Genomic DNA, 13,499 nt, shown 5'->3' with positions numbered 1-13,499 from the left:
GGCCTCCCAGAGAGCTAGGATTACAGGTGTGAGCCATTGCGCCCGGCCATACTCATTCTTTTAATTAGTCACCCCTTACTTGGATAGTAATTGTGGTAAGCCCTTGTAAACAGTCATTTATTTTCTCTATGGATTTAAAAATTGTATATTTAAATGAAGAAGTGGAGGAATGGACTATAGAAATTCTTTTGAATCCTATATTATTATTAGAAACTTTTTTGATAACAAAAGACTATGATGGTAGTGAAATTATTGATGTCAGCCTTGTTAGGGAAATCACAGAGCCAAGTTACTTGCCTCTTTTATTTAAACCACTGTGTACAGCATCTCCTATAGTGATACAGAGTCAAAATTCCATAAAATAAGATACAGGAATCTAAGAAATGTATTTAAAATAAAAGATTTGGCTGGGCGTGGTAGCTCATGCCTGTAATCCTAGCAGTTTGGGAGGCCGAGGCGGGAGGATTGCTTGAACCCAGGAGTTTGAGGTTGCTGTGAGCTAGGCTGATGCCACGGCACTCTAGCCCGGGCAAGAGAGTGAGACTCTGTCTCAAAAAAAAAAAATAAAATAAAACATTTGTGCTCAGTTAGGGCTATGTTATTCACAGAAAGCCAGTTCATTGAACGGTCAATTTTCTGAGTGTTCTTCAAATTATTAAACTTAATGATTTATGAAAAATATGTTTTAGCTATTCATAAAGTTTATAGCAATTTGATTTGGTTGGGTCGTCAGAGCCTTAGAGTGCTGTGGGAAGCCAGGTGTCTTCAATTTCTTGGACTCTCACACTCTTGTCTTGCCCTTGAGGATCTTTTTTCTCCCCACTACTTTGCCTCTTCTTTAACAGTCTCTCCCTCTCTCTGCCCCATAGTCTCTCTTCCATCATGCCCCTCAATCTCTCATTTTTCTTCTAGCAGAAGGTCCCTGTGAATGGGGAAGTGGGACAGAGATGAATTGAATATTTTTTAAAGTGTCATGCAAGCATCAGTTGGCTTCAGGGAAAGGAAGAACATGGCTGGGAGTTGGGATGGAAGAATTTTTTATCATGTACCCTTTTGAATTTGAAAACATTGAGTGAAATTACTCTTGTCCAATGCTGTCCAATAGAACTTTCTGTGATGATGGAAATCTAAATCTGTGCAGTCTAAGATAGTAGTCACCAGCAACTGTGGTTATTGAGCACTTGAAATGTGGCTAGTGTGACTGAGGAACTGAATTTTTAATTTTAGTTTTAGTTAATCTGAATTTAAATAGCTACATATGGTTAGTGGCTGCTATATTTAATGGCACTGATCTGCTGAAAAATTGTTTTCATTACCAAAAAATCATGAAATAAATGTTAAGGATGTTAGGACAAAATAAAAACTGGTCACTAGGCTTAGAAATATGCAAAATTTATTTAAACTACCCATCTAATAAGAGTGCTTTATGTTTATAAATTGTTAAATAGGATTTTAGTAGTCACTAAATGTGGCTATCTGTATGACTTCTTTCCCATGCCTCATTTTAGCAAACATTTACTTGTAAGGAGAAAAATCATGTGATCACTCATATTCCTTATGAATATAATGAAATAATTATCAGTACTTTGAATCTGTGTTTAGAAATAAATAGCTTTAATTTGTATTTGAAATCAACCCCTATAGGATAGGAATTTATGTAGTATAGAATGCATCTGCTCTTATAAGTGGGTTTTATTTTTAGAGATGACATTTTAAAGAACCTTAAGTTACATACTGGTATACAAATAACTAATTTTTATTTTGAAATAGCTTTTATGTTTTCATGTGTATGTAATAGTCACATTAATTTTGCCCTTTTGGATTTGTGTGTTGTTTATCTGAGATGCCATTGTTTTACTCAGTTTAATTTTTTTAATTTTGAAAATTCATTTTTATCATCTTTAAGTGATGCAGTGGCCATTTCAGCTTGAAATTTTTCATTCTCTTTATAATTTCGTTCCATGCATGTGTTTTGTGTTTGTGACGGTGTGGTGTTACTTAGTCTGTAGAAGAACATGTGGAGCAGGTCAAACAAAACCACGTAGCAGAAGATTGCCACATCAAGGTAGTATTCCACGCTCTTGTATGTAGCTCATTCTTCAAAGTTCAAGGGTCTAATGCCTCATCTTTAGTACTAACCATGACCTGCGCAGCTGGCTAACTGCTCAGAGAACGCATTGCTCCTGTACCACCTCAGTGGCCTAGGGGAGGAGAGGCTTCCCTGTGTCTGGCTTGCTCTACCTTGCCATTGGTTCTTCTCTCTCTTGCTTCCTGTTCCACCTTCACTTCTGTCACTTTTCCCAATCTGTTCTTAAGCATGGCTGTTTTATCTTTGCTACTTCTTGACTGTGCCTCGTCTTTCCTTTCCATGACCTCTGACCCTCAGCCATTGTGCCTTCCTCTCCTCAGTCTCCTTCATTTCCTTTCTAACTATTGTCCTCCTGTCCAGCTTCTCTTTATTTCTCTCATTACTCTTATTTCAGAGTGCTTCATCTCTTGTATGGTTTCTTTGTCTTTCTATGGTCTTTCCTCCACTCTGTGCCTCTTAATGCGTGCACATTTTTTTTGCAGAATATTTGCACTTTTGGAAGAGCTAAAAGAGATAAATTACTAACGAAAATACATTAGCCATCTTTTGTGACAGTTAATCAGTATCTTATAATCACAGTGGAAATCTTGATAATTGGGGTGATTACAGGACATAAGAGAATTTAAGCAAATTTTCCAAAGCTAATTTTCAACACACTAAAGTTACTCTTAACCTTTTTTCTTCCTGTTGATGCTACATTTTCTTCTGATCCTACTCTTTAATTTTGTGGGATGTGCATATCTGTATATAGAGCTGTGCTGCAGTGACTAAAACTGCTGACAAATGTTTTCTAGGTTGAAGCTGATCTGGGCTATCCAGGTGGAAAGGCAAAAGTTATTCATAAGGAATCTGATATGATCATGGCATTTTCCGTTAATAAGGTAAAAGCTTTAGTCATTATAAAGAATATACTTCTTTTTAGCAAAACTGCTTAAATCATTGACTCTGCCTTTGCTTTGTAGGCAAACTATAATGAAATTGTTTTGGCTTCAACACATGATGTTCAGGAACTTGACGTTACTTCTCTACTGGCCTGTCAGTCATACATATGGATTGGAGAGGAGTATGACAGAGAATCCAAAAGGTTTGTTTCATAGTCAATTTTAAATGCAGTTTTCTTCAAAAAGTACCCACTAAATGGTTATGCACATAGTTTGAATTACCTTGAAAAGTATATATGTATCTTTCTCTTCATTTAGGTAAGAGAAAAATGTAATTGGTTTGGCCCCCAATAAAAGGTTTTGCCTACATTAATGAATAAATTACTCTTTTGCCATTAAACCCTGCACTATTCATAGTGTTTCAATCAGAATAATCCCTGACACCAAAGCCTAATGCTGACAACTGCCACTTTGACACTTAACCCCAAAGAAATGTCAGGAATTACACAATATTTGGTAAATTTATCTGATCTGGATAATTAAAGCAAAACATAATATACACAAATATATTAATTAGACTAATTGATGAGTTATGTTTACTGAGTAATCTTGCAGTGTTTCTTTTTGATTGTCACCTGATAAGAATACCTTTTTTACATATAAAAATGTAGACAATTTTACTTTTCATTACAGCTATGGACACTACACCAAGAATGTTTTGTAATACTTCACTATTTTGGGGGTTTCTCCACCATGTTTGTTCTCCCTCTTCCTTTTCTCCAGACTCTTAGAAATTTTATTTGCTTGGGAATGGTGCCCTCTCTCCTAGTTTTGTTGAATTCTTTCCTTTGTTAGTATAGAATATAACTAGGCTTCAGTATTACATTTCAGAGTAGATATAACCATGTAATATATATCCCATCATAAAAATTACTTTCACATTTTTATGTGATGATAAATTAGTATATTATTCCAAGAAATCTTTAAACTCAGATTTCTATAAAATACATTAATTTGATACATGGGATATCTGTACTTGAAGAGAACATATCTTTATATATGATCACAAGGAAATTTGTATTAAATACTTTAAAAATAACATTTGTTTCATCTTATACAGTAATAAAGTTGCCTCCAAACATTAGCCTAAATTTATATTTTGCCTAAACAGACAAAGTTAACCAGTACTAAAATTGGCTATGATGAGGACTTGTACCTAAGTTTTCCCCACAGGTATTTATTTAATTTTTAAATAAAGAATGTCCTGTGGGTAACATAAGAAGCTCTATAATTGAAATTTGTGCTAAGAGACAATAGAACTTTCACAGTAACACTTGAATGTTTTTCACAGTTCAGATGATATTGATTATCGTGGTTCCACTACAACTCTTTATCAACCCAGTGCAACGTCCTATTCAGCAAGTCAAGTGCATCCACCCTCATCTCTGCCATGGCTGGGCAGTGGACAGACTAGCACTGGAGCTAGTGTGGTACGTTGTTTACTATTAGGTACGGTTTCTGGATAGAGACTCTCTGAAAAGTGAGTTGCAATCACTGACATAAAGATGACCCTAGAGATCAGGGTCAGTGACCAGCAGATGCACTGTGATAGTAACAGCTAACATTTGTCGTGGCTTTGTTTGTGTCAGGTGCATGCTTTTTATCAAAACAACCCTAGGTGGTAGGTGCTATCATTACCCTCCACTGTCTTTTTATAAATGAGCAAGCTGAGACACAAAATGGCAAAGTTAAAGAGGAATTTGTGTCTACTTACAGTGTTTGAAAGTACATCAGTAACATTCCTGTTCGTCAGTGTAGTTGAAGGAGTCTTGTTCTAATGTTCTAGTCTGAAGAATCTGAAGGTATTGCCGATTGTCCTCAGGGAGGGGCACTTGGAGGAGAGTTCCCTTTATCACTAGATGAAACTGCGTGATAATCGCACAGGCCAGGGCTGTACCAGTAAGTGACTGTGCTTCCTCAGCCTGTTCAGATAAGTGTTCGATGTGAGTGGTTCAGAAAATCCATGACAGGGTTATCTCAGCAATAATAAAGTTGTAAGAGAATAAATGTTACCAGAATTAGGTGCCCTGAAGCTTGTCCTTCCCTGTCTTCTGAATACACAAAATAAATTCATTTTTAAATTATCTTCTTTTAAAGCTTATGAAAAGGAATCTACATAATGTTAAGAGAATGACCTCACATCCAGTTCATCAATACTGTAAGTATCCTCTCTCATTTTGAGGTTGATTTATAGAATAGAATATATTGGAAGTCTTTAACTCTTTAATTTCTTATTTCCTGCTTTTCGTCTTGTGTTTTCAGATCTTACAGGTGCTCAGGATGGCAGCGTACGCATGTTTGAATGGACACGACCTCAGCAACTTGTCTGCTTCCGTCAAGCTGGCAATGCAAGAGTTACCAGATTATACTTTAATTCACAGGGCAACAAGGTTGGTTTTGGGGGGTTACTGCTAAATTCATCTGAAAATAATTGTGGATATTTAGGAGTAAGTGGTTGATAAAAGTACACCTAAAAAAATCTCAATGACTCTGGATTTAAGCTGAGCAGGCAGTTTGTTGGAGCCTGTTTATATACCCTCTTTTCTTCCAGTAGAAGAATAAATCTACAAAATTTAGTATGTATTAATCTACCTAAAGATACTTAAATATTCTGTGAGAGTAGAAAACTGTTTCTGTTGTTGAGTGTGTTGGTGATGAGCACAGTCAAGTGCTTGAGAGAAGCCTTCTAGTTTCTTACTAAATTCTATTACAGAAGTTTGGAGGAAAAGCAGTTAAAAGGTGACAGGGAATTTTTAGCACTTGGACTTTCTTGGGAACTCTAGCAGCAAAAACATAGCTGTAGGCAGAAACTTTAGTTGGTTCTGAGCGCATCTCCCTTTCATGTGTTTTTACTCTTGATATGGATATGAAGAAGCTGTGGGTAATATTCACATCATTCTTACAGTGCGGTGTTGCAGATGGAGAGGGTTTTCTGAGTATCTGGCAAGTTAACCAAACTGCAGCAAATCCCAAACCTTACATGGTAAGTGTCACTCACATTCCCAGAGTGCATGCAGAGAGAGCACTTCCGTTCATGACGTGTCTATTCCAGACATTGACTCTCATTGGTGGTTCTGTTGGGAAAGGGAGAGTTCAGTCCAGCAGCCACGGTCTAGCTGCAACACCCATCCTTGCCCTAGTTTTAGACTGAAATGACCTAAAAAACAATCTTGCTTTTCACCTTGAAGGGAAACCATTATATTGGAAAAATATCAGGGGTTTTCCCTGTGCGTGGTCTAACTTAGGATATATTTTACCATTTTGAAAACACTAACTTTGTAATGACAGAATTTTGTAGCGTGTACGTTAAGAATCAAACAGGTTCTGAACATCTACTCCAATTTGCTCCAGATTCTGCTTACCAGATTATAAAATAACCAACTCCAATGGGCCACTTCATTTATTAATCCAGATCATATTAAAATACTTGGTAATAAAGTCAAGCATATCTTTAGTTGATGGAGGTATGGTGGGGGAGGGGTTGTAGGGGAGGGTGGAGGTTGATACTATTCTGTGTGAAACTTCTGGCTTCACATATATGGAGGGAGGCTCAGAAAGCCTTAAAACTCAAATTTTCTAGACTATACACATGTTCTTATGTATATAAGATTTTTCTTTAATATACTATAGACTATACTACGGTATCTTCACAGAAATGGAAGAAATCTTGGATTTACCCTTTTGCCTTCAGTGAGATCTATACCATGATATTTCTAGATAGAAAAATGTACATTTTATTTAAGATATGCTGACATCCTCCTTTTGGGCCCTCACCTCCAAATTCCTATTCATTCACCTGATACAAGAAAAGTCATTCCTGGCTCAGTAAATGGTTTCCAATACTGCTGGAACATCCTTACGAGCCTTTTGGGGCAGGTGTAGACCTGTGGATTATTTGTAGGACCACCTTTGACAGCATCTTTATTATTGGTATAGCTCTTCCCCTGGGCGTGAGGGCAGGGAGCACAGAGGTAGCAAGGAGGTAGGTGTTTGTATTTAGAGCACAAAGTTAATTTGACTTAAGTCCCTCGTACTGCAGGCTAAGACTAGATGGGTAGGTAAGTGTTTTCCTCTTTGGGTTGCTTATTATGATTTATATTATTTAGGTTTATTAAATGTATTTGAGGTCATTAGTACTAAAATTGTTTGATTGGGCTTTTAATATAATGGAATGGCTTAAGTTCATGTACTTTGATGTTCTATTCTTACATAATCTAAAAAATATAACCTTTAATTCCATGTTTTTATGAACTCTTTTCAGTTTCAAAAAATTATTGGATAATAGCAAATAATATGAAAATAATGGTTACTATCACTTATTTTTTATTCTATACTGAGTTTTAAAAAGCTGTTCTTAGCTCATGCATGTAATGTTATTAGCAGAACTGTTTCTACTGTACCAAATTTTATTGGATTTTTAGATAACATCAGTTGCATTTTATTTTCATAGAGCTGGCAGTGCCACAGTAAATCCACAAGTGACTTTGCATTTATTACCTCTTCGAGTCTAGTTGCCACATCTGGACAGTCCAATGATAATAGGTAGGTTGACAGAGAAGCAAAACAAGAAATAAAACTTGAGGAAGAAAGGTATTCTTGCTAGAAAGTGTGGATTTCTATTTAGTAGGGTTTTTCCACCCCAGGAATAAAAATTTTTTTCTTTGTTACATAATTCTTATCTCAGAGGGGTTTTCCTTACCAAAAAGAAAAAAGCAAAAACAAAAATTACTGCTAAAGTAGTTTATCAATAAACACATATAATTTTTATGTCAAAGCTATTCACTTTTTTTTTCATTGCTTTTAACACTCTTAGGTTAACACTCTCAGAACTGACAAGCATCTGACACTCTGTAGCCATCATTCTACACATTTCCTTTGACCTCACACTGTTTTCACTGGCAACACATGCCTGTGAATAGCACTTCTCGTTTCCCTGCACTGGTTGCCACCTGGAGATATAGAAGCATCCCTTCTACTTAGAATGTTATATCACGATTTCTTGGGGTGGGGGATGCAGAGACAGGTGGGACCATGCGAGACAGTGTAGTCTGAGTATAAATCTTAGAAGAGGTGTGTACCCCCAGTCCCATCCTAGTTGAGAATCACTGCTCTATAAATATGAGTAAACAAAAAAGATAAGATTGAATAAGCAAAAACATTTGACTTGAAGACAGTTCGTCCCTGGTGATGACTTAAATCAATTATTTATGATGTATTTTTGTTACTGTTTCTCTAAAAGAAATGTATGCCTCTGGGACACATTAATATCACCTGGAAACAGCCTCATTCATGGTAAGTGAGTTAATTAAGATCTGTGGTTTTTAATACACTATGAAGGAATGTTTTCCCGGTTTTATTTCAATTAACCAATCCAGTGGATGTTTATTGACAGGTTCAAAATGGAGAAATATTTAGAATGAATGACTAAAAATTCTACAAGTTAATTAGAATGTCTGTCTAGCTGCCTTGCTGAGGTAAATATGTATGATAGGAATCCAACTAGCTTAGAATAGTCTATGTTGTTTGTATTCTGTTCAGAAAATATGGTATGGATACTGGTGATACTCATAATGCTATATAAAAAATTAGTTGCAAAGTATTCATCAAGCTCAGTAGAAGTGGGATATTTTAAAGAATTAAACCTAACCATAAAACAAAGGTTAACTTTATGATAAGAGCCATTAATAGAAATATAAACAGTACCATTTAAATATTTCTTTTGTTTAAGACAATATTTGCCTAAATAGTGTCTTAATGATCTCTCTTCCACATAACACTGCCCCTAAAATCCTCAATGCTCAAATAAGTTTGGCTTAAACGAAGTAGGTTTTTTTTTTTCCCCCACAGAAAGGTTTCTCAGTCTTAATATGCTGATGTGCATTTTGAAAGATGTAGCTATTTCTCAATTTTGATTGCAAAATTTTTTCTGTGAATAATTGTTGACATTCCTTAAAGATTTGCCACATATTAATTTGAGTCTTTGATCATATTAAAATGCACATACTCCTAGGAAAGATAACCTCTTAACTTGTAACCGAAAACATTCATCTTAATTTGTAACTGAAAACGTTCACAAATTTTCACATAGTATAGTGAGCTTCAATTACTTACCTGGGAAGAACGCTTGCTGAGAGTACATGTACGGTACAGCACTAGGCTAGATTGGTGGGTAGGTGTGCCATTGGGAAGCTTGGTCTTTGCACGTTTGCTTCTATATACTTCTTATGAGGCAGCATCACTTAGGGCTGAGGTTTAAACTTCCTTTTTCTATGTGTGTGTGTTTCATATTGAGATTGTTGATGAAAAAGGTTCTTTCTGACATCACTTAGCATTTTTCTTTATACTTATATTATACAAATTCAATGACTTAAAAAATGTACCTTAGAATGAAAAATGCACCAGTAATTTCTATGCTATTTAAATGTAGATTTAAACATTATCAGAATTGCCAAGATGGAAATTGTTTTGGGAAAGTCTCTAGCTGTTTTTCTTCTTCAGGTTTCACATGCCATGATCATGGTGCCACGGTACTTCAATATGCACCAAAACAGCAACTCCTAATTTCTGGAGGTAGGAAAGGATATGTCTGCGTTTTTGACATCAGGCAGAGGCAGCTAATTCACACATTTCAGGCACATGACTCAGCCATCAAGGCTCTGGCTCTGGATCCCTATGAGGAATATTTTACCACAGGTTCAGCAGAAGGTAACATAAAGGTGAGTCTGTACAAGAGGTTAGAGTGTGCTAAAAATTATCTGCTGTCAGGACTTACTGGGAAAAGAAAACCACCACAGTGTTTGAAATAAAGCAAAGCTTCATGGAGATACTGAATGTCTCTTAATACTCTGCCCCTGCCCCACCCCTTGCTTCTGTGTGGCTCTTTCCAAATGGCTATGGTCTAGAAACCCAGATAATCAAGCTCATTGGAATCTCAGGTCACTGACCAGCTTAAAGAACTCTGTTCTGAGTACAGTGTATGACTTTAATTAGTGCCTGGGTTTTTTTTATGACATTAGTTTGACTCCTTAGAACCTTCCCCGCTCTCCCCACTCTAACCACCCTTAGTATTTGACTCTTGGATGGTTGAGGTGAAGTTTCTAGGTAAGTGAGATAGTACAGATGCTCCCAACTTATGATGGAGTTACGTCCAGATAAACGTATAGTAAGTTGAAAATATTGCAAATTGAAAATGCACTTTTGAACTTACAGTATTTTCAACTTACCATGAGTTCATCAGGACATAACCCCATCCTAAGTCTGTACACATAGGAGCGTACTGAATGCATATCACTTTTGCACTGTCATAAAGCTGAGAAATCATAAATTAGAACCATAGTGTATCAGGGACAGTTTGTACCGTATTACTTTTACATTGCCCCAGGGCCTAGCTAAGCATTAGGACATGTAATTGAATTAACTCAGATATTTAATTGAATTTAAGATGGGTTATATATGGTTAATATGAAACTACAAGACGATGTGAGGAGAGAAATTTGAAAGAAGGGTCAGTGAAGTGTAAGGACAGTAAGTGAATCATGTGCGTGGTGGTATTTCCCAGTGAGGTAAACTGCAAGGAAAGAGGCAGTGGATGGGAAAGTTGAGCTTTAGTGAGATCAGATGGGCCAAGGGAGCAGAAGTGAGGACCATGTTTTTGCTTTTGGTCTCTCTTTTTAATTTTTGTTTTCACTCTTTGTTTTAAACTAGGTTTGGAGATTGACAGGCCATGGCCTAATTCATTCATTTAAAAACGAACATGCTAAGCAGTCCATATTCCGAAACATCGGGGCTGGAGTCATGCAGATTGACATCATCCAGGGCAATCGGATCTTCTCCTGTGGTGCAGACGGCACGCTGAAAACCAGGGTTTTGCCCAATGCTTTTAACATCCCTAACAGAATTCTTGACATTCTATAGACTTAAAGATTGGGGTTTTATTTTTATATATACATTTCAATTAAAAAACACTGTAGTACTCATTAGGCAAGTCTGCTTTCCAAGCAGTTAACACATTGAAAACAATACAGGGAATCTCTGTGCAGAGTTTGAATCTGATCCAAGCTGAGCGTTGTGCTGAGTATTGGCTATACAGGTTGGTAGAATGCGCATGTACCTTGTTATAATGCTGACATTCTAAAAACAAAATATAAAATCAACCCTAATATTGTATGAAGGATAGCTATTCTTTATAGCATTTAGCAAACCTGATTCAGAAAATATTCGCAAATTAGTAACTTGAAACAATGAGAAGGACCTTTATACCAAATTAAGGAGGAAAATGTTGCTGATTTAGGTTTTTCTTCCTGTTCTTATCACTGATTGAAGCATGCCTGCAGTCTCCTTCTCTGTGGAATGAAGGATAGTCATACGGTGTTAAGAGCTCTAGGCCACCAGAAAACTTTCTTAGCTGTGAAGCAGTGCACAGTGACCAGTTCTCTTACGTGGGAGGTCATTTCCATTCTTTCCTGCTGAATATTTTTCCTGTTAGTGTTTATACTGAGCTAGTACTGTAATTTGCAAATGAGTGCAAATTTAAATGCAATGTTTTCCTCACAATTTGCACATTCACATTTTTTGGACTGCTAGTTTTTCTATTTAAATATTTGCCTTCATGTTAGGAATGTAATACGTGAACATGACATATTTGTAGTTAACCAAAACACACCTTCTTAGTCCAGTTTAGTACTTTTTTCTTTTCATGTATTCAAGGTTAAATACCCACAACATTTAAGGCTATGTTGAAACTACACCAATAGAGCATTTCATGTCATAATTAAATGAATGTTAGGCTTTTTGTGGCCAGTTAATAGTTGATGAGATTGGTGATATTATTTATTGCCACAGCCTACTGTATAAACTATGCAGAGTTAAATATTATTTGCTTGTAAAATATTAGCCATTGTTGTTATATTTGATGTATTTCCTTGGTTATGACCAAAAATATGTTCTTGAGATATTGAAACTAATGTCTGTGTGTTTAATGTTTACCAGCAAATTGTCTCATCATGTTAATGAGAATGTTTAATGCCTGTGCAGTAAACAGTAAAATATAATGGCATAACAGTACCTTTCTCTGAAGATGATGTGATGTCCAGGCTGTGAAATACATATGTAAAAGAAAAATAAATGTTATTTGTTAGAGTTTTATCTTAGTTTGGTCTGTTTAAATATACTGCTATGGCATTCTTTGATACTGTTTTTAACAGGTGACTTTTAATTTGATAAGAAGTTTAACTGTTAGAGAATTTTTAAGCTATTAGGAAGTTTATTCATTCACAAATATTTACTGAGTACCTTATACACCAGAAGCCATTCTATTATAGGAAATAGAATACAGTGATGACCCAGACAGAGAAGACATTCAACGTTGAGATTTAGTTGGTAAGAACTAACCTCTCTGTACCTTCCTCCAGACACATTTAAAGTTTATTGAATAACTTTCTACCCAAAAGTCAAATCTGAGTCTTCCCTCTTAGCTTACTCTAAAGTAAGGGAGGTCAGAGTATGCCCATTGACAAGATGAGCCAGAGAAATGAGCTTGTGAGAAACTTTATTATCTCGATGCCTGAAGCAAAACTGTCCCAAGTTACCTATCCCAGGGCAGGATACTTTAATCTTAGTGCTCTGAGAGAGTGAGAGTTTTCAAAAGAAGGGAAGAAAACTTCCTCTGCTCAGATAAAAGCAGTACTAAGACTCTAGGTTTACTCTCTTGCTTGAAACAACTAAAAAATTAGACAAAATATATAAAACAATGGTTCTCAAGACATGAGGTAGGGAAGGACAGTGATCCCTGAGATGTGAGCTTTTTAATTGTCCCAACTTACTACCTGGAGAATGCTTCCAGGCCGCGGGCAGTGAGGGAACCCAGGTAGAGCCTAATGGTCGCTCTGAGTTGCCAAGGTAGAACTGGAAGTCTGGGGAATATAATGTGACTAGAGTTTGCAGGCCAAGGAAGGGACAAGTGTGCAGAAGGTCCTCAAAATTCAGCTGCAGGCTGGGCGCGGTGGCTCACGCCTGTAATCCTAGCTCTCTGGGAGGCCGAGGCGGGCGGATTGTTTGAGCTCAGGAGTTCGAGACCAGCCTGAGCAAGAGCGAGACCCCGTCTCTACTAAAAATAGAAAGAAATCAATCGGACAACTAAAAATATATAGAAAAAATTAGCCGGGCATGGTGGCGCATGCCTGTAGTCCCAGCTAGTCGGGAGGCTGAGGCAGGAGGATCGCTTGAGCCCAGGAGTTTGAGGTTGCTGTGAGCTAGGCTGACGCCACGGCACTCACTCTAGCCCAGGCAAAAGAGTGAGACTCTGTCTCAAAAAAAAAAAAAAAATCAGCTGAAAATGGCCTAGTGTATATGTGAGGAAACTACTGACAGCCATGAAAAGAACCACCTAATGGGATTAGGGTTCATTAGGTAATTGTGTAACAATTTAATTACACGAAGCTGGGAATACAGCAGTCCCCTATTTTCTGTGG

At 36.8% G+C, this 13,499-nt stretch overlaps 1 protein-coding gene across 1 annotated transcript in view; it reads left to right on the top strand.

The window, feature by feature from the left end:
* DMXL2 (Dmx-like 2) overlaps window positions 1–11,406 on the top strand; it is a 181,885-nt gene extending 170,479 nt beyond the window's left edge. Inside the window, exons 29-38 of the mRNA XM_012658020.1 lie at window positions 2,884–2,970; window positions 3,052–3,173; window positions 4,322–4,460; window positions 5,128–5,188; window positions 5,293–5,420; window positions 5,936–6,013; window positions 7,481–7,572; window positions 8,270–8,322; window positions 9,529–9,746; window positions 10,735–11,406. Of these exons, the coding sequence (XP_012513474.1) occupies window positions 2,884–2,970; window positions 3,052–3,173; window positions 4,322–4,460; window positions 5,128–5,188; window positions 5,293–5,420; window positions 5,936–6,013; window positions 7,481–7,572; window positions 8,270–8,322; window positions 9,529–9,746; window positions 10,735–10,944 (1,188 nt within the window). The 3' untranslated portion in view covers window positions 10,945–11,406. The remainder of the gene's footprint in view (window positions 1–2,883; window positions 2,971–3,051; window positions 3,174–4,321; window positions 4,461–5,127; window positions 5,189–5,292; window positions 5,421–5,935; window positions 6,014–7,480; window positions 7,573–8,269; window positions 8,323–9,528; window positions 9,747–10,734) is intronic.
* Window positions 11,407–13,499: the final 2,093 nt, after the last annotated feature.

The sequence above is a fragment of the Propithecus coquereli genome, unplaced genomic scaffold (assembly GCF_000956105.1).
Source record: "Propithecus coquereli isolate 6110/MARCELLA unplaced genomic scaffold, Pcoq_1.0 Scaffold57, whole genome shotgun sequence".
NCBI classification, from domain to species: Eukaryota; Metazoa; Chordata; class Mammalia; order Primates; family Indriidae; genus Propithecus; species Propithecus coquereli.
The sequence above is the reverse complement of the archived record's forward strand: the minus strand, read 5'-3'. Positions and strand labels throughout refer to the sequence as shown.